The 19887-nt window shown below is 49.8% G+C and overlaps 9 protein-coding genes across 9 annotated transcripts; 3 read left to right on the top strand and 6 right to left on the bottom strand.

Moving 5' to 3' along the window:
* Positions 1-616: 616 nt before the first annotated feature.
* NECHADRAFT_87656 (uncharacterized protein) lies at positions 617-1312 on the bottom strand (the record flags this gene model as incomplete). Its single annotated transcript, XM_003047173.1, has 3 exons — positions 617-631; positions 682-1161; positions 1211-1312. The coding sequence occupies 3 exons, from the start codon at positions 1310-1312 to the stop codon at positions 617-619; spliced, it is 597 nt and encodes a 198-aa protein (XP_003047219.1).
* A 1759-nt stretch (positions 1313-3071) lies between these two features.
* Positions 3072-4943, bottom strand: NECHADRAFT_54124 (uncharacterized protein; the record flags this gene model as incomplete). Its single annotated transcript, XM_003047172.1, has 5 exons — positions 3072-3229; positions 3284-3469; positions 3522-4343; positions 4393-4621; positions 4674-4943. 5 exons carry the CDS (start codon positions 4941-4943, stop codon positions 3072-3074), a joined length of 1665 nt encoding a protein of 554 aa, XP_003047218.1.
* Positions 4944-6088: 1145 nt separating this feature from the next.
* Positions 6089-7836, top strand: NECHADRAFT_53769 (uncharacterized protein; the record flags this gene model as incomplete). The annotated part of the gene is made up of 5 exons (XM_003047358.1): positions 6089-6185; positions 6238-6650; positions 6711-7126; positions 7177-7473; positions 7524-7836. The coding sequence occupies 5 exons, from the start codon at positions 6089-6091 to the stop codon at positions 7834-7836; spliced, it is 1536 nt and encodes a 511-aa protein (XP_003047404.1).
* A 217-nt stretch (positions 7837-8053) lies between these two features.
* NECHADRAFT_54095 (uncharacterized protein) lies at positions 8054-9479 on the bottom strand (the record flags this gene model as incomplete). The annotated part of the gene is made up of 7 exons (XM_003047171.1): positions 8054-8096; positions 8148-8486; positions 8537-8833; positions 8959-8966; positions 9091-9127; positions 9331-9383; positions 9441-9479. The coding sequence occupies 7 exons, from the start codon at positions 9477-9479 to the stop codon at positions 8054-8056; spliced, it is 816 nt and encodes a 271-aa protein (XP_003047217.1).
* Positions 9480-9933: 454 nt separating this feature from the next.
* On the bottom strand, positions 9934-11026 carry NECHADRAFT_54058 (uncharacterized protein; the record flags this gene model as incomplete). The annotated part of the gene is made up of 3 exons (XM_003047170.1): positions 9934-10048; positions 10116-10454; positions 10476-11026. 3 exons carry the CDS (start codon positions 11024-11026, stop codon positions 9934-9936), a joined length of 1005 nt encoding a protein of 334 aa, XP_003047216.1.
* Positions 11027-11524: 498 nt separating this feature from the next.
* On the bottom strand, positions 11525-13782 carry NECHADRAFT_54243 (uncharacterized protein; the record flags this gene model as incomplete). The annotated part of the gene is made up of 9 exons (XM_003047169.1): positions 11525-11768; positions 11822-12074; positions 12163-12299; positions 12348-12522; positions 12575-12855; positions 12903-12978; positions 13053-13148; positions 13201-13440; positions 13494-13782. The coding sequence occupies 9 exons, from the start codon at positions 13780-13782 to the stop codon at positions 11525-11527; spliced, it is 1791 nt and encodes a 596-aa protein (XP_003047215.1).
* Positions 13783-15456: 1674 nt separating this feature from the next.
* Positions 15457-17386, top strand: NECHADRAFT_87651 (uncharacterized protein; the record flags this gene model as incomplete). The annotated part of the gene is made up of 3 exons (XM_003047357.1): positions 15457-15618; positions 15804-16006; positions 16084-17386. The coding sequence occupies 3 exons, from the start codon at positions 15457-15459 to the stop codon at positions 17384-17386; spliced, it is 1668 nt and encodes a 555-aa protein (XP_003047403.1).
* Positions 17387-17480: 94 nt separating this feature from the next.
* NECHADRAFT_87650 (uncharacterized protein) lies at positions 17481-18235 on the bottom strand (the record flags this gene model as incomplete). Its single annotated transcript, XM_003047168.1, has 2 exons — positions 17481-17643; positions 17700-18235. The coding sequence occupies 2 exons, from the start codon at positions 18233-18235 to the stop codon at positions 17481-17483; spliced, it is 699 nt and encodes a 232-aa protein (XP_003047214.1).
* Positions 18236-18869: 634 nt separating this feature from the next.
* On the top strand, positions 18870-19848 carry NECHADRAFT_97760 (uncharacterized protein; the record flags this gene model as incomplete). The annotated part of the gene is made up of 5 exons (XM_003047356.1): positions 18870-18933; positions 18970-19338; positions 19387-19430; positions 19473-19588; positions 19635-19848. The coding sequence occupies 5 exons, from the start codon at positions 18870-18872 to the stop codon at positions 19846-19848; spliced, it is 807 nt and encodes a 268-aa protein (XP_003047402.1).
* Positions 19849-19887: the final 39 nt, after the last annotated feature.

Genomic DNA, 19887 nt, shown 5'->3' with positions numbered 1-19887 from the left:
TGGAAGTCCTGGATCAAAGTGCGCCTATAGGTTAGGCTGGTTAGCACAAATCAAATGAAATGGATTTTCATCAAAGCATCAGCCCTCAGATTCCACATAATTCAAGTTCCACGTTGATATTCTTTGCAAAGTTTCGTTAAAGCCTAACCCAGTTACTAGTTTCTCTATTCCAAAGAGATTAGGCGAGTTTTAGTGAACTTGATTATGTCGGAGCCAATGTGAACCCTCCTATTGCAGTCCTAGAAGTATCCAAGAATGGAAATCTAGCCGTTTGCTTAAGAGATGTTTGCTTACACATGTTGACTCCTCGAGAAAATAGTCGAGCCTATTTCGTCGTTGCGGGCTGTGGCATCAGGCCCCCCAACTCATTCTTCTCTTCACACTCACATCCAAATTCTGACATTGAGCTCGCGTGTATCAAGATGTAATTCGTTATTATACGATCTTTATCCTCGGTTTAATTCCCCTATGGAATGTTTTACACGTTTATTTATTCTAGAAACGAAACCCCATGTCTAGTCTCTCCATCAACCTCGGTCAAACCAGTCCATTTACATTCCTGTTGCCGAGACATATCAGTGTCAGATTTTCCATCTGACACAGGCAAGAATTTCGTTCAGAAAACGTATGACTATGGAGCTTAGCAATATTTCATAAAATTTGTCGTGGGCGTGTACTTACCAGATCATGCCAGGCTACTCCGGCGTATTCCGATTCACTCTTTCCGTAGTGCTCGAACCCGAGCTTCTGGTAGTAAGGCACGAGACGGTCGTATGTAAGAATCGAGATTCTCTCAGCCCTGCCAGCCTTCTTCATTTGGCCGATATACGCCGCCATGAGCGCCTTGCCGAAACCAGACCTCTGGTAGCTAGGCGAGACCGCAAGTGCGTGCAGTGCAATTGTCGTGCCATTCTTCTTATGGCCAACCTCGTAGTCGGCCAGTGGGTTGGCCTTCCACTCTGGTGGACAAGCCATGTCCTCATCCCGCACAGGCTTGTTTGTCGACATTGTGGAAATGACGTGTCCAATCAGGACATCGTCGTCTGAGGCACCTTCGGTGATGATGGGGATGTCTTGAGGGTCTTGAGCGGGCAAGTCTTCTCCAGCGCGTAGGAAAAGACCAACGCAAAGCTCCGGGCAGACGGTCAAGCGGTACTCGATCTAGAACACGGTTGGTGAAGGACTCTACACGTCATCAGTTGGGTGCTACCTTTTCACGAGTCGCCGCCTCTGCGGGAGGGAACGCTGCCGTCTCGACGACGAGAGACCGTTCGAGGTCGTTGATGTTGAGCTGTCGGATGTAAAGCGCCATTGTGAGTGTAGAGTGTGTCAATGTTATTCGTTTCTTGTTGATGAACGAGGCTATTTTGAAGCTAGCTCGGTTATCTTTATATCGCCATGTTGCTGCATGAGGCGGGGTTGCTTCAGTGGGGCTTGTCGTTAAAGCGCGCCCTTCAATTGAGCACCGTCTCCTCGCATCGTGAGATAAAGCCCTGCGATAGGATTAATCATTTAAATGAGCCTCGAAGAAAGATTTTCGTTTTCCTGGTTCAATACGAGGTTGTGTTAGAAGTTGCGATGTCGGAACGTTGCTTTGCCACATTGGGCAGCGTCATGTTGAATCATGTTGATATTCTTCCAAAGACCACACTCCTTTCTGATGCATGGATCCAACAAAAAATCGCAGTAGTGAGACTGCTAATAGAATGAAGAATAAGAAGATAGTGACGAGGCAAGTGTATCGAAATGATGGTAGCCTTTCGTGATACACACACAGGATTCAGCTGCCACAGATAGAGTCAGCTCAAGCTCAGATATCGCTTGCCCTGTTGAAATCCTCTGATAATAAGAAAACAGGGTCTCAAAAAGGCTAACCTTGCCATGTCCATCGAAGTACTGGTGACAAGCAATGACTTTCCCTCAGTCCCCGTAAAGGATGCACCAAGACAGCTGTCCGTCCGAGCGCGTGAACAGACATCAGCCCCCCATCAGCCATCGGGATTTCTCGAAATGGACGAGAATAACGGCTTTCCTTCACGTGAATTCCATTTCTGGACTTTGAGTTTACTCGCCGTCTTCTCGCCTTCCTCAAATGGGCGTCGTCGTCATATCGGTGGTAGGGCTGAGGCGGACCATGTCCTCCGTATCGCTTTTTTGTAGATCAACACTATCGCTGCTGGACCGACCGCAAAGGTGCTTGCCCAACAAAGGTGGGTATTACCACAGACAGAATATCGGTGAAGAAATTGCAAGACTCGGACTACGTAGATCGGTCATCGATAATGGTCGTCATTAGAGTTCAATAGCTCCCTGCTTCAACGTCCAGAGATGCACTGACATTTTAAGGCAGAGCAGGATCACAAAGGCTACGTGTAGACAGATAACAGGCCATAGATCAAGGCCAAATGACCGTTTCCCAGCCATACCATTGACCGATATCGTATGATCTTCCAGTCTTCTGATTGATCTTCGATGCAAGAGTGGTCATGCACCCGCTGTCACTTGGACCGACGCCACATGGCTGAGGCTTGCAGACGTCTGCCAATAGTGCCACGATATGTGCACATTGGATAGTCCGTGTGTTGTCAGAGAAAACGTGATAGGGTTGTATTGTCCGTTGTGATAGGACCCTGCTGGTCGTATCGCTTACCGTCGGATTGGCCTCTTGCGTCACGGAGATGGGTCGTTGACTGGCTGTATAACTTGGCATATCTTGAATTACACACTTAATGGCATTGTATGGGGCTTTGATAGCCAGGGTCAGTTATGAACACTCTTGTTCATAGCATGTCTTCCCGTTGTTGAGTTGACCTTGGTGAATGTGAATGTTGATAGTGGTGAAAACTCTCAAAACCTCACTGAGGATAGCCTATGAAGGAAGGGATTTAACTACGAAGCATAATTTGGATATAAAACAGTTCATCGTCGTCAATACAGGCACCGCATCATGAAAGGTGATCAAATGCATTTTTTAATGAAGAAGAATGCTGATGTCGGGTAGTTTTTACCCACAAGGCAGATCATAGAAGTCATAATCAACTCGCCAACATGAGTTCGCTACACAAACTGCTCTACCGTCCATACTGCTCCCTTGTCACAGAGTTCATAAAGGTCGTTTGGGCTAGTCGGAAAGTGTCAGGTTGCACACTGGACCCGTTGGGGTTGAAGTAAAAGTTCTCTCCGTAGCCACCACCTGACTTGTACACAGGCCACTTCTCAACACCACGGACTTGGTTTGTTAGCTATAATACCTTAATTGAGGGATTGGGGAAAAGAGTCTTACTGCCGTGATTGTTGGGGTCGAGATCGTTGATGAAACTTATCCACATACGAGTGACGAGTTTGGCCAACTGGAGAACCTCCTTGGAGGCACCTGTGAGAGGGCTCTGGCCCTTGGCATAACCCAGACCGATCCTGTTGTAAAATACGTAGCCAATCTCAGTAAAGTGAGGAGTACCAAAGAACTCGACTAAAAAGATATGGTCAGCTTGGGGCAGTGTGAGATGTTGGCGATGACTTACAGTTCTGGGTGTTGGGTGACTCGAACAAGTACGAATACGCGGTAGCTCCATGCTTGGACCAAGCATCAGTCCTCAGACGTCTCCACGTAGTGAAGAGCTGATCAGTTTGCAGAGAAATGACGCGCTTGAACTGGGCTCCGACAGGGCCATCGGGTCTCACGCGATACGCAGCTGGCAAACCAATTGCATCGACGTCAGGGTAGAGAGCCATCAGGATCTCGGTAGTCTCAGCATCTGGACCGGCCGAGGCGATGAGGTTCCTGACCTCCTCGGTGGTGTTGAGGCCCCAGTTTCCGAATAGCGTACCTTCGTCGGCGTTGGTGCCAAGCAGGATCGGCACCTTGGTGAACTTGCCCTTCTCGAGGAGTGTCGACGAGTAGTCGGGAATAAAGTCTCCATCAACAACGGGGTAAAAGTTACCAGGAACCAGGGCGCTGGTCGCGTTGAGCTTGTCGAAAGGAACATCTCGCAGGCAGGCAATCCTGTCCTTTTTCTTGTCGCATCCGACAGCCTTGACGATGGTGTCGTAGCGCTTCTGAGGGTTAGTCAAATTCTTCATGTCGGTTCCATCAGCGCCAGATTGGGCAATGATTCCGTGGAAAAGGCCCTCATCCTTTCCTCCGAAAGCAGTAGCCTGGTAACCGACGTTGCCGCCTCCAGCACTCTCGCCCCAGATGGTGATCTTGTCAACGTCGCCGCCAAAGGCAGCAATGTTCTCCTTGATCCAGTGCAGAGCAATGCGCTGGTCCTTGAGACCGAGGTTGGCGATACCGGCCTCCATAACATCCTTGCTGGCCATGAATCCCCAGAAGGAGAGTCGGTCTGTCAAGTGTTAATGATGAAGCTGCTAAGCGTGATTCTAGGTACTTACAGTCGACAGAGACGGCAAGGAAAGGCTTTCCCATCTTCACAGACTCCTCCACAATGAAGCTCAGGTTGTAGACGCCATTGGCACTATAGTCCATTGACCAACCTCCACCGTGGATGAAGACACCAACAGGGAGCGGCTTGTCATTCTTTCCGTGGCCTGACTTTGCCGGGCGGACAATGTTCAGGGTCAGGCAGTCCTCGCCGAGGGTGTGCGGCCAAGCAGGGCTGTTCTACGGAACGTTAGTAATCGCGACATAGATGGTTGTAATGAAGGTGACTCACTCCGTATCCGACGCAAGAGTCAGCATACTCGGTCGCCTTTCTGGTCTTAAAGGTCGTGTTCAAGGGCCGAGGATTCTGGAAACGAAGAGAGCCCACAGGAGGCTGGGCAAAGGGAACACCAAGGAAGAGATCCTGGTTATACGAAGCAACGTATTTGCCCTCATAGGTACCGTTCTTGACCTGCACGGTGGGCGGTTGCCTGGTAGCAGCACAGACAGCACCCTCGGCAAGCAAGACGGCTGCCGTGACAAGTTTCAGAAGAGAGGCCATCGTGTAAATACCCCGGATGTGAGGTTGCAGCACCCAGTTCCAAGCAGTCGGATCCCCGCTACTTTATAGCTTCATGACATGCGCCCTATTGTCTCCATATTCCGCGGTTAGAATCCTGGAAATCCTAGCATAACTAGGATTGCGGATTAATGTTGCCGAGTATCCCCGGGGAAATGCGTGATGCTGAAGATTATTGACGGAGCTCGCTAGCCATTCTCGCTAGAGCTCGACTTGAATTTGCGGAGAAGGCGCTACAAATTTCCAAGGACGTCATATTCAATCTGAACGTAGTATCCATCGGTTCTCTGTCCAGTGGTGGTCTTTGTCGCGTCACGTTGACTTTGGCTATCCCTGATGGCTCCATTTGCCGAGGTTAACTGCCGCTCTACCAGGAACACCAGGATCAGCTTGACCGACGCAGCATTCTTTTACTGACTAAGAGTGACCCGATTGAACGGACATAGCTGCCCATGGGGAAAGGAACTCTTAAGTTGCGGGGGGTAGCTACGGTCATGGGGTTGGTGAATACTTCTCCGCACGTGGTGTGATAAATCAGGACGAGCTGGTGGAGGAAAAGATGCCCTTTTGAATCTTCGGAACCCATCAGGCAATCCGGAACGCACGATTGGCGTCTGCTCCGAGACGTCAAGGTTCGGGATCCACGTGCTAGCAAGATATAGGAATGGTCTGTCGCTCGCTTGTGCAAGGATAGCAGCAAAAGCGCTTAAGTTTGCCCAACTGGGAGTTTCAGGCCCAGGTTCATGACTAGGGCCAACACGAACGGTGCTTCAAATTTCTAGATTCACTCCAACACTTGGAGACGAAAAGCTCGCATTGGTGAACCGAGACCCGCTCTCTTCCAGGGGCTGAAGGCGAGAGGTGAGAACCCAATCGGAATGCACACACAGGCAAAACCTGCTCTCTCCGCATCCCGAAAACAAGCTTACCAGGAGTCGGTTGACTTGCGGGGAAGATCTGGGGTTAAGTTTGACTTTGCATGTTTTTTTTTTATATATCACCAAGATCTGCGCATCGATCTTGAAGGCATCATCAGCCAAGGTTGCATCTTCATTTGAGTGACAGCAGCATCAACCATGAGTAAAGACATTGAGCCAAAGGCCCCAGAGGCTATCCAGCTGGAGGAGATGCCCAAGAGCGCGGTTGCGGCTCTTCCTCCTAGTAGGGCCAATGAGAACCTCGTCTGGCATGACTTTTGGGAGAACCGACGCGTCTTGATGTTCTGTAAGTGACCACCACCAAGAAACGCATGTTTTCATCAAAACTGACCGTCAAGGTTTGATCATCTACCTTCTTCCCGTCAACTTTGGCTATGAAATGTCAATGACAGGAAAACTCCTCGCCGTTACTCCTTTCGCCAAAAAGTTCGGATACCAGGCTGGTGAGACCTGGGTTGTCGCCGCTCACGACCAACAAATCCTCAACGCCGCCGCCACTGTTGGAATTTTCACCTCTGCCTTTGCGACTGGTATTATCAGCGACTTTATCGGCCGAAAGAAGACCATTATCGTTGCCTGTATCATCTGCCTTGGAGGAATCATTCTTCAGTACTTTAGCGAGACTATCCTGATGCTGTTTGGAGGCAAGGTTGTTTCGACTTTCGGATTCGGTCTTGGTCATTCGCTTGGTCCTGTTTTCGTTGCTGAGCTTGCACCTGTCAAGATGCGAGGTTTGTGCTTGGCTCTGCTGGTAAGTATTCTCGAAAACGCCAAATGCGAAGTGTTCTATGTGTGGTGCTAACAAATCTAGAACACAATGATCACTCTTGGCCAATGGCTCAACTCTCTCGTCGTCTTCGCCTGCAAGAAGGATCCCTCGGACATGGCCTGGCGTATTCCTCTGATCACCCAGGTCATTCCTCCTGGACTTCTTCTTCTTAACCTCTTCTTCCTCCCCGAGTCTCCTACATGGCTTATCATCAAGGGCCGCCGTGACGATGCCGCCAAGGCTTTCCGACGATTCAACGGTGATGGATTCGATGTGGATGGTGCCATGGCTATTGCGACTGTCGCCATCGCCAAGGAAGAGGAAGCCAAGAAGGCGCAGGAAAACAGCAAGTGGCTGGAGTGTTTCCAGGGTACTAACTTGCGACGAACCACCATTATCATCATGGTGTACCTTTCGCAGCAGTTCATTGGCATTGGTTTCATCAACGGTTATCTTACGTGAGTACCTGCAAGTCAACTGCCAGGACTTTCCAGCTGACAATCTACAGATACTACTTCCGTCTCGCTGGTGTCAACGATCCTCTCGCTATCGGTCAAATCGCTTATGCTATTCAGCTTGTTGGAAACATGTGCTCTTGGCCGCTCATCGATCGCTTGGGACGACGACCTCTGATCGTTGGTGGATGTTTCGTCATGACTGCTCTCTTGCTCGTCATCGGTGGAATCAGTACCATTGGCTCCGGTCCCAGCTTGTCCGCGACTGTCGCCTTCATGGTTATTTGGGGCTTCCTGTACCAGGCCACCCTGGGTGCTGTCGCCTACAGTGTCGGTGGTGAAACTGCCAGGTGAGAATCTCATCAGCACATACCTACTCAAGCAAAGCTAACATGCTCAGTGTTCAACTCCGACAAAAGACCTACAGTATCAACATCATGGTCTCGACCGCCTTCTCCTGCCTTGTCTCCCAGGTCATGCCCTACCTCATCAACACCGACCAGGCCAACCTCGGTGGCAAGGTCTGCTTCGTCTTCTTCGGTCTCTCGGTGCCCATGTGCGTCTACCTCTACTTCTGCCTGCCCGAACTCAAGGGCCGCAACTACGCCGAGGTCCAGGAGATGTTTGAGAACCGCGTTCCTGCTCGCAAGTTCAAGTCGTACGTTGCCGAGGTTGCTCTGGTCAACGACAGGAAGGAGGAAGGAAATGCTTAATTGGAGGCTTCCAATTGCTAAATAATACCGGTATCCAAGATCTGCGAGCTGGCTTGGTTCTGGCTTAGCATGCAGGCAGTAGTTCAAAGCGATCAGATACATAGTAATGCAAAAGAGAGATCTTGGTCGAAGGAGAAACTAGAACTTCAGTGAAAGAGACAATACATCCTGCCGCCCGCGATCCTGATCTCCTTGAGTTCGAGTCTTCCGCCGTCTCTCACTCATCCGTCTTGAGTGGCTTTCGGCCATATACGATGTGCCTATCAGATGTGAGGTTAGTACTGCCCGCGGTTACATCCCAGCGCACTCACATATCTCCACTACCAAGGTGCCTGGGATTCCGAATGATAGCCCGCATCTTGGAAACAATATCGTCCACCTTCTCGCGGCTCCAACCCAGGATCTGTCCAATGGGGTACAAAGCAAACCCATCCAAGCTCAAGTCCATGTACAGACCAACAAACTGGCCTTCCTTTTTGAGTTTCTCCTCCTTTGGCCAGCCGCTAAGAGGAATTGTGATGATCTTATGCACAATGTCTTTAAATCCTGCTTCTCGGGCAGACTCCTCCATGATGCCGTCGGTGACTCTAAAGGTGCGGCCAATCTTGTCACCGGCATCGAAAAAGAGCTCGGCCCATTGCTTGAAAGTTCTAAGACGAGATGAGTGCGGTATTCTGCACTTAATGATGCTGGTACTCACTCGTTCTCAGCCACCGACTTGGGGTTCTCACACTTCAAGTGAATATTGGGCTCGATATGCTGGAACCAACCACCAGGCTTGAGAAACTTGAACATCTGCCTATACAGCTTTGGCCAGTCATCAAAGGCACCATGCATATAGCGAACATGGATAAAGTCGAAGGAAGCTGGCTCAAAGGTCCAGTCCAACTGAGCATCGTCGATCTGAAACTTGACATTCAGAGGCGTCCAGGAAGGCTGAGTGGGCGAGATATCGACGCCGATGACCTCGGCAGATGGAAATTTATCAGCCATGTCACTGATTGGTTAGTGAAGCTCCAGAGCTCGGTAGGCTGCAACTGACATGGCCCATATTCCAGTTCCCGTTCCGATGTCCAAGATGCGCTACTTGACGATCAGAACATGCATGTCTCGTCGTGGAACTTACTTACCTGTGGGCTGTCACCGAGTGGAACAGCGTACAGCTTGTCGTCCAACATCATAGTGAGCCACTCGTGCCTATACAATAGTTAATGAATGGACCATGAGTGAGTAGTTTAGTGAGACGCGCGCCACGTCAAATGCCTCGACATGTTTTTCGTCATTGGGCGCCCTTGGGTGAGTTAGTATGGTAAATTTAGGGTATAAAAGTTAACAAGGGTGCTTTCCAGTAGTCTGTCGTGTTGGAGTTTTGGTAGGTCCGTCCTTGTATCTTTCGATACTCATAAACGCTGGAGGTTGCCGACGCCGTGGATGAGTAGGTGCTGGTCTCATAGTCAGTTGATGGCCCTCTTTCATACAATGAGGCTTTCGGACCTCTCTACATCATCACTAATGTCATTGTCATCACTACCCGTAACTTCGGGGTCCTACACGCATTAGCACATGCTGAGGCTGCACAGGATGCCCACGGGCGAGATGCATACAATGGCGATACCTCGGCGGGTCTGTTCCTCGTTGCTCATTTCGGGTAGTGTTGCCGGACTCTCTGGGACAGTGATGGAGATGGAAAAACCATGCACAAAGACCGAGATGTCTGGTGAGCCATATAACCACGTCATGGTCCGTGAAACCCCTCAGCCAAGGCTCCAAGCGGGGAAACTGCCTCATTTGTGTTCAATCAAGGATAAATAGATGTAACCCAGCAACTTTCTAATGGTCCTGGTTGGCTGAATGAAATGGCACCCTAATTGACGACCCGATTTGTCCCCTTGAGAGCACGCGGATGCCGGATCTCTTCCGCCGGGCAAGTTTCCTGAACCGGATAATAGACACAAGATATATGCAGTTACTCCTGTCACTGTGATACCCCTTGGCGAACTTGGCATTATGCGCTGCATCGACCTTTGAAACCTGTGCTGATTCTAAACTTTCATAGCAAATCCGAAAGTCTGTGAAGCGAACAGACTGTTCATACACCTATAGGTCATTGATGATATCTTTCACGCCCGCGAACGAAAGCTCGTCAAGGGTTTCCTCAAACAGCTGGTTGGCAAGACGCAAGCCTTTAGTCTTACATACAAGAGGCGACATTCTAGGAAGTAAATGTTAGTTTAACCTTTAACCAATGCAAGACAATAAAGCTTATGCTAGTAACTCACGGCTGAACTTTGGCATCTTCGATGTATTGTCCATGGGCTTGGTCACCGAGGGTGGTAACAGCGTTCACAATTGTGCGAGCACCAACAGAGCATGTGCGACTAAACAAGAAGGAGTAAATGTTGAAAGCGAGGCGGAGGGTGCCCTGAAACTCGCGTGAAATCTGTGAGTCGCCGCAGAGTCCGGGATTCGGGCAAGAGATGGTGACCTCGGACGTAGACACATGTTTGGAGAGCTCAGACAGAAACAGTTGCCCGAGAAGCTTGGTTGTACAATAGCGATTCATCAAGTCCCATTTGGGCATCTTTTGTTTAAATGCTGACAACAGAGGAGTTATGTTTCTTTCTTCGAACCTAGATCACGCGGCCATGTCGGATGATAGAATGCAAATCTGGCCAGGATCGCCTCCTGTTCTCTTCCGCTTGATGATGGGGAGCAACAATATTGCTAGCAGCATAGTCGACAAGAAGTTTACTTGAAACCCTTCTTCAAAGCCGTTTGACGTGAATTCTTCGGTGGCTTTCTGCACGCCGGCATTGAGAATGGCGATATCAAGACGCGGCAAGGTTTCGGCGCGCTTTGTAAAGCTCAAGATCGATTCGTAGGATAGCATGTCCAGTTTCCAGACTTCCACAAATTCCGATTCAAGATCACGGCCATTGATGAGCTCCTGACGGACCCCTTCGCCCTTGATTTCATCGCGTACCGCAAGGATGACTTTGCAGCCCAGATCAAGAAGCTGACGTACTATTTCTAGTCCTAGCCCAGTGTTTGCACCCGTGACTATGGCTGACTTCCCACTCAAGTCTGCATCGCGACGTGAAACTAATGGGGGTGTGATAAATAGTTGGCGGTAGTAGAAATGAAGTTGACTTGCCCTCCACTCGGGCGAGATGTCAAAAGTCGTGGCCATGTTGATGAGTTGTCCTGTGTCTCTTGAAAGGTGGAAGGTCTTGGATCCTTCCGGCTGGTTACGCAGGTGGCTGATTCATGCTTATCTCGTCCCCGCTCAAAACAGGGCTCGATCGACAACACTCTCCTTCCAAAAAGACCAGAATGACGTAGTTGAAGTGTCGATCACACATCCCGCCCCAGTGGGCGTTAGACTTGGGTTGGACAAGGCTTTATCGGTCCTTATCGGGTCCAAAGAGGACAGTTTGAGGCGCAGCTGAAGTCTGAACTTGTTGCCGATATTGTTGACTATCTGCATCCATGAAAGGAGAAGTCGCAGGATCTATTATGTTACACGGTTGACACCCAAGGCCGCGTCTCACGGTAATGACGAGTTGGTATTTGAGTGTCTCGTGCACGCCTCGAACTTTGCTAGAGAGACTAAAAATGATAGGTGACACTTCAAAGGCAAACCATATCTGCTGCTATGTTGCATCTGCACATGATTTCAACCGTGTTATCAGACCTTCTCCTCAGTCGTCACAGATTCTTGTACGGGGCTCCTGACATGCCTCTGCGTGAGGTTTCCAGCGTCATCATGGTCTGCGTCCCATCTGTCTACCTCCGCAAGAGGGACCTTGACCAAGCGGTGGGTGTTAGCGCCATTCTGGTCGACTTCCAAAACTTCCGTTCGAATAGCATAGCCCTTCCACTTCGGAATCAGGTAAATCCAGACAACGTAGTAGAGGTAGCATGTAATCATACTAGGCACATGTCAGTGAGTGAGCCTATCCAAGTCCAAGGGGGAACAACTTACATCGCAATACCAACTACACAATACGTTGCGTACCAAAAGCTTACCTCGCCTGCGTAAGGACCACCCTTCGGTGGCCACCAGGGCATAGCGATGATGAAGACTTGGATAAGAATGAAGAAGATTAAGAGGACGTCCCAGACCTTGAAGTCCCGGCGTCCTCTGCCAACACGCTTGTTATGACGTCTGACAAGATACAGGCCAATACCCAAAGCTAGATGGAATAGACCATCGGGGTACGTCTTAAGACTGACGACTGCGAAATGTCAGACCAAAGACAGGACGGTTGAGATGTGGATGAGTGGGGGTATCGATCAACGACAGCCACATTGAGGTAGACTTACCAAACTGGAATGCATCACCCGCTGGGGGAGCGACAATCATGATGAATGTCATGCCCCACTTCAGAAGATACGGCCCGAGAGGTGTTCCGAATGGCTTTGTTGAGACCCAGAAGGTTGTGAAGGGGAGTACTCCTTGTCTATGGACAGTCAGCACTAGCAGCCTATTTGAGACCATTAAAACTCACCGCCCGATCTCTCGGATCATTCTAGACTGTCCAATGAGGACAGCCAATAGATTACCAAAGGCACTGAGCAGCACAAGAACATTCAGGGCCGTCTCAGCACCACCAGTTCCGAAGACGGTGGTGAAGAAGACGCCAGCGGCAATCTCGTCAGACTCGGCAAACTCCTTCTTAGGGACTGTCCGAATTTTTGTTAACATGGTGACATTTTGATGTACAAAATGACCTACCAGCTGCAAAGTATGCAATGTTGCAAAGCATGTAGAGAATGGCAACCACAAGCAGGGACAAGAAGCCATGTTTCTTAATGGTTGGAATTGGTCGCTTGATCTCGTTGACCACGTTGAACGCGTTGGCGTAACCACTGTATGAGAAGACAATGTTTACCAGGGCTGTTGAAAGGTCGTTGCCATTGTTGGTGGTGCCCGCGAAGGAGTCGCGGAAGTTGGCCTTGGGGTCAGGGATGCTTGAAACATTGCCGCCAAGAATGACCAGGCCCGTGATGGATATGCTAGAAGGTGTTAGAAGATGGTTGGCTATATCAAAATCCATACTGACAAGACAAGAGTAATAATCTTGAGGAAGCCGATAAAGTTGGTGGCCCACAAGGAGTACTTGTTGTGAGTAATGACGCCTAGGAGAGTTAGCACACACTTGCTTCATCGCGAGGATGCCATCAAGCGCCGGGCTGCGAGGATGAATACATACAGATAACGGCCAGGGAGTAAGCAGCAATGGCTACTCCCTTCATCTGCCAGTCAGACGGCACCTTGCCAGCAATTCTCCATACATATCGAGACAGAACTGGAAGAGGTGTCAATTGAGGCAAGCCAAGAGGGTTTTTAGCTCAGCTCACCGATGGCGTTGCTGCTGCTAAAGGACAGAATAACGGATTGCACAGCAAATGCGATGGGAAAGAAATGCTTCGGTCGAGGATAAGCTTGCTCAAGATAGACCACTTCCGATCCCGATCGATTAGGAAAGTAACTCGCAAACTCGAGATAAACACCGAAACCCGCAAGGGCCATGAGGAAGCCAATGAACCAGTAAATCAGGGCCAGGCCAATTGATCCGGTTTTGTTCAAAATCGTTCCAGCTGAGCGAAAAGATCAGCGATTGGTTCATTCACTGGACAGGACAACTACTCACGGGAAGAAAAGATTCCAGATCCAACCATCTGATTGACATTGAGGAAGATGATGGTGATCCATCCCACATGGTAGCCCAGCGGGGAATTGGACTCAACAGGGGCTCCAATCGCCTCTTGGTAAGACGGTTTTGAGTCGTTTCCGCCCTGTACTCGTGTAAAGGCGAGGTTACCATCGCGGAGAAGGGCCGGGTCTGAGCTGTCGGACGTGTAGTTCAGGTCACTCTCGCCAGCCGTAGTTACGGCTGGTTTAGCCTCTGGCTTCGCACGCCAGCCAAGTGAGAAGCCCATGATGGCAGGCGATGGCAAGTAAGCAAATCGACTTGCCAGAGAAGATGGAATGCTGATCAAAGGTAACAGACGGCCACGGCTTTAATACGACCTGTGTAACGTGCCTACCTGTTAAACTGTTGGTACTAGACGTCGATCTGCCAAGCATCGGGCCCTACTATACTGAAACATCAAGATTGGCTCCTGATTGCGTGATGGCAAGTGACCTTCCAGTCTAAGCGACCTTGTACGAAGCACGTCATGGATACTAGGCATGACGCCAAAGCCAATGTTACATGACAAGGAGTCCCCAGGCCTGATGAGCACCTACGAAAGAGGCACGCCCCGACAAATTGATGAGGAACGGTTTCCTTTCTAGAAGCAGGGCTTCATTTCTTTCACTGTTTCGAGTTTAGATTGAGCCGCATTCGTGGGGAGTCGCTGTGAGGTTACTGTGGCTGCATCACACACATTGCGACAAAGCACGAATCGGCCGCTTGGTGGGGAGAACCTTGTTGATTAAGTCTAAAATGCCTTAAAATAAGCATATCCCCTTGTTCGACCGGCTTAGAACCCGACTCGTAAACCGGCTCCCCGCCGACCGTTTGAAGCCTTCGGCTCCACGGGGTTCACCCGCCCTTTCTCTCCACAACAGGAGATATCGGGCTTGTCATGACACCGATTGGTCAGAATACTCAATGTGTTGGAAGGATCAGATGTTGGAAGCGTCACTGTGCCTGAATCCTTTGCCAAATTCATCTCGCTAGACCAGACTCCCACGCCCTTTACATCGTCTCTCCATGAAGAATCCCAAGACAAAAGGCCCGACAACAAGGTGAGATGCAGCGCTGCCTAGACTCTCAGTGGGTGGGAGATACAGGGCCAAGAGCGCTCGAATCCACCAAATACAGAGGGCACGGGTCCGCCCAGATGATGCCATCGGGGCTATAGATTGAGTGCTTGGGGGAGAACCTAGTCACTGGAGAAAAGGTATTGGCTCGTCCCCTTTCTAGCTTCTTAGTTAGGAATGAGCTTACACTGCCTATTTATCGATGCAACGTAACGGGAAATATCTAATACGACTTGATAACCCACGCGGCCGTGGGTTCCGACCTTGCTATTTCTCACACGCCCTATGGATCAGTAGTTGAACCCTGTCCCGGCTATTCGCGGTTCTTCAGTGTCTTTCCACTTTGGTTTAGGCATTTCCGAGTCGAATTTTTACCACTCTTATGCCCCATCGCCGATATGACAGTTCGTCCAGCGCCAACATCCATCATCGCCACGGAGCTTCACAATGACTTCCCCGCGAGATGGATGCAAGCCATAACAGTGTCGTCCATGAAAAATTTAATCTCACCCGCGAGTTTAGCGCCTTATATCTGTCAGGCCTTAATTGATGATGGAAACCTCTTTTCACCTGCTCTGCCGCGCGGATCCGAGTTGTACGTGCCTAATCGTGATCCAGTTGTTCAACATTATTGAAGTCACTGTGACCTCTAAGATGTCCGCCTCAGATAGCTAACAACTGCGCTTCCGCTTTATTGGACGCCATGGACTCAGTTTTTGTCTAAAACCTGTGAGTATATGCGGGCGAGACTGCGACCTGCTCCCGCCTGCACGCCCTTCTTTCCTGGCCAAGTTAAAATACTGAATTTCATGTTGTCATTCAACCAAGTGACTTGATGTCTACCCATGGACAAAAAGCGTAAAGAAACTCATTCTAAATGTGTTCTTTGCAATACGACAAGAAGACGAGAATCTCTGGCTTATGTAATCCTCGATATTTGCCTTGTCCAGGTTTTCCCCAAACTCAAAGCACTTGAAGTTCTTGACTCTCATTCATTTACTCCCGGTGTACGCCACACGGCCAACCCACGTTCCTGATACGAGATTACGCCTACAATACATCCAGTGTTTGCAAATATTGTGCTATTTCAGGGTCACTCATAGCCAGACATGAGGAGTTCTGATGGTTGTTGGACTTGTCGCCTCCGGCGAAACTTGCTCGGCACTGAACATAACATTATACTTCACCGAAGACAAACCCGAATGGATGGATGGTGGTCGGAGACAAGAAGAAATGGCAGAAAGGCTACGAAAGGAAGTCAAAGAGCAAGCCCATCGACGCCGTCCAGTCCGAGAACGGTTGCTACATGCGTCTCTACCACGACTACCACCTCAAGACCTTGATGATCCACAATCATATTCTCAGCCATCCAAAGAGACCAAGCCATGCCCTGAGGTAACTCCTCATCCTCGACGGGGAATCGATTGCATCCTCACTGCAGGCAATGCCAACAATACTATAACCTTCAGCAGGCCCGACACTTTCCTGCTCACATTCTACCTTGATAATTTGCTGCCTTTCTTGTTTCCCTTCTACAATCCTTCGCTGCTAGAAGATGGAAAAGCATGGCTCTTGGAAATGATGATAAGCAGCCCTGTGGTACGACAGGCAACTCGATGTCAGAGTTCATACTTCTTCTCTCTTGCACAGGGGCAAGATGCCGATTGGAAAACTGTGCTCGAACAAACCAAGGATGCTTTTAGCATGCTAGGAAAGTCCCTACAATTCATCCAGGGTTTCAACATCATGGAGCACGTCCATGGCGCTATACGCATCTTGGCGGGCATCGTGCAGCTCCAACGATACGGGACTTCTCTTTTGAGCTTTGACAACTGCCAAGCGCATCTCAGCGGCGCAGTGGCTCTTTTCAAGCAACTTCTCGACAGCGTTGGATCATCTGATCCCCGGTCAAGCTTCTCCGTGGTCATCAGTCGCCTAGGGCCATCGTCACAAATTGCAGAAAGACTTGAGGTACCAAGCGCTGAACAATCCGCATTTCGCTTTTCTTCGGCTCTCCTATTTTTTGACGATATCGTTGCCAGCACGGTGCTTCAGCAGAAGCCAAAACTTTACGAATACCACCAAAGCCTTCTCGATGATGTAAACGAGGGCGGCCCTGCGGTTGACTTGGAGACTGTTGTCGGCTGTCAAAACTGGGTACTCATCCAGATGGGAGAAAGTGCTTCGCTGGACGCATGGAAACAGGATTGCCAAAGAGCAGGAAATCTCGATGTGATGGAAATGGTCCGTATCGCCACAACGATCAAGGCTTCTTTGGAAATCCAACTTTCTGGGGTCAAAGCAAACGGAGACAAGGGCCTAGACAAACACCAGAGACAATTCAATATTCTCACGGGGGAAGATGAGCAGCAGTCAAAGACAAGAGCTGCTCAGAGCTCCCTCGTCACCCAGGTCTGGGCCCACGCAGTGCTGATCTACCTGTCTGTCATTGTATCCGGCTGGCAGCCAGCGAGTGTCGAGATATGTCAGAACGTTGAAGGCGTACTCAAACACATCGAGAGCCCAATCTCAATATTACCTCGTGCCCTACTGCGCACAATGGTGTGGCCATTCTGCGTCGCAGGCTGCCTCGCCGAGCCAGCACAAAGGCCTCGTTTCAGGTCGATCGTTGAAGAACTGCAACCACCAAGAGTTTTTGGCACACTCTCCAAGGCACTCGAAATAATGAAAAAGGACTGGAGAGAGGAAAATGATACGGGGCGCGATCTGGCCACGTGCTTCAAAGGTCATGGTGATTTAGTGTTGCTTGTTTAAAGAAGCGTCTGGGGGTGTCTAAAGGGAGTGTCCCACGAGAGTATTTTATCTGGTTTATATCGCCCATTTGAAGGCTTTGTCAAGTTTCAACTCTTTAGTTGAATCCAATGTATCCCTTGTTCTTCACAAACGTTGCCTGGCACGGGATATCCTCCTCCTGCCTCGCCAACTGCGCGTAAAACTCGGCATGCGCCATACTATCCACATCTCTTCCGATAATCTTGCCATCTTCGGTACGTTCGTCGGCATAGAAGAATCTAGATATTTAGGCATTAAATGTAGTCAAGCGTTTCCCTTGTGTGGGACTATATACCGGAACCCTCGACTCTTGTAGAGAATATCAGCAGCCTCAATCCAATACGATGAGGCTGACTTGCCAACACCAAGTGTCAGCATCATTGCAACAGGGAAAACAGAGACGTTCAAGATGTTGCCCGTGTAAATAAAGGTCTTCTTGTTCTCCTTAGGCAACGTCTCCCAACCGGCCACGGCCTGCTGCGCCGCGGCATAAGGGCTCATGGTGTTGACATTCAAGTCAGCTACAAAGGTCTCAACCGGGACCGAAAGAGCAGAATCCTTGTCTGGTGGGTACGTGAATGCCGGGGCGTTGTAGACAACGACGCTAGGAGCAGCATGGAACTCGGCTTTGACAGCGTCAAAGATGGCCAGGATAGAGTCAGGCTTGCCCAAGTCTGCCTTGAGTGAGAGGAAGCCTTCTTCGTTGTTGAAGTCAGTGCCGCTGCGGCTCGCAATGGCAACTTTATATCCGTCGAGAGCGAACCTGTCGGCGACAGAGCCGCCGACTCTGGGGCCGGCCCCGAGGATGAGAAGGATAGGGCTAGTAGCCATTGTTGTTGTTTTTTGAAGAGAGATTGAGGTTTATATACGAGACGAAATATGAAGATGCAGGATTGATAATTTTTTAAAGAGAGAGGCCATCTACTTATAGATCGAAACGTAGACAGATTGACGTACCAGCCATGAAGCCAAGCAGAGTGCCCATGAACTCCACAAACCGCGCGGGAACTCAAAATTCGAGGTGGTAGCATGGAAGAGCCGCAACTCACGGAGGGAGGGTAGCGCTAAACGAACTCATACATCTCATACAACAAGGTGCCAAACATGGCCGCTTACAAGTCTACACGAGGCCCACAACCCGCGCGGGAAAGCTCAGAGCATGCATCACATCCAGTGAGGTGGCATCCGGGTGATCCGAACTGACCACCCCACAAAGCTCGCGGGAAAGGCATTCGGGGGTTTAATGCGACCCGGATAAGAACACCTCGTACTAGCCATCATTTAACTGGACAAGTCGTCGAAGTCGTCGTCATGCAACGATTCGTAAGCTTTTTGTTTTATCAAGGACGAGTGTTGAGCCGGTGTTCATAAACCCTACCCAACATTCCCCTACGTTGGATTTAGCCACGGCACTGCTTTACCCTTGCCGATTCATCCCATACTCTTCAACACTGATATCCCGCCAATGGCTTTTTCCGTTCCCTTCCTCTACCACTTCCACCCTTGTTCAGACAAGAGTGGCCAAGCAAGTACCATGGCTTCTCTCTTATCCTTCCAGAAACCAGCTCGCACCCCTGTCTACTTCCTCGGGATCGGTGGGCCCAACTTTATGGAAGAGACAGACCATCCCGCTTATTCTCAACTTGTTGCCATCGGCCAGGAGATTACAACCAAAGTCAAGCCAAAAGCAGTTGTCGTCTTCTCTGCCCATTGGCAAGCTGGGCCATCTACAATTCAGATCAATGCTGCGGAGGAGACGGATTTGATCTATGACTTCTACGGGTTCCCGCCTCATTACTACAAATATGACTATCCGAACAGGGGAAGCCCTGAAGTTGCCGAGAAGATCATTGAAAAGCTGCAAGATGCAGACATCGAGGTCGAGAGAGTTGAGCGAGGCCTTGACCATGGAGTCTGGGCGGGGTTCATGGTTGGTGGGTAGTCTCTTAACTCTTTTATCACCATTCTGTCTGACAGAATAGCTTTTGATCCCGTCAAGAATCCGTTGAATGTCCCAATCGTTCAAGTTTCTCTTTTCGGAAACGAGGACTGGAATCAACATTACTAGATGGGACAGGCACTTGAAGGTCTACGAGATGAAGGAGTTCTCATCATTGGTGCTGGAATGGCAGTCCACAACCTGCGTGACTACCGAGCGATGAGAGCATCCGGGAGAACCATGCCGTAAGCCAGGTCACAAGTGATATCAGACGGTGCTAATCAAGATCAGTTACGCGTATAGCTTTGACAAAGCGCTCAAAGACGCTGTTACATCTGATCCAGACGGGAGAAGGGCAACCATGTCAGCCTTGATCAGAGGCAGCGAAGCCAGAGAGGCCCATCCGACGCTGGAGCACATTCTTCCCCTGTGTGTTGCTGCAGGCGCTGCAGGATCAGACCGCGGTGAAAGAATCTGGACTTTACCAGAAAGAAGTTTGAGTTGAGCGCAATATCGATTTGGAACCATCGAGTAACAGGACTTT

Source organism: Fusarium vanettenii (assembly GCF_000151355.1).
Source record: "Fusarium vanettenii 77-13-4 chromosome 12 genomic scaffold NECHAsca_15_chr12_5_0, whole genome shotgun sequence".
Lineage (NCBI taxonomy): Eukaryota > Fungi > Ascomycota > Sordariomycetes > Hypocreales > Nectriaceae > Fusarium > Fusarium vanettenii.
This window is presented reverse-complemented; position numbering and strand designations above follow the sequence as displayed.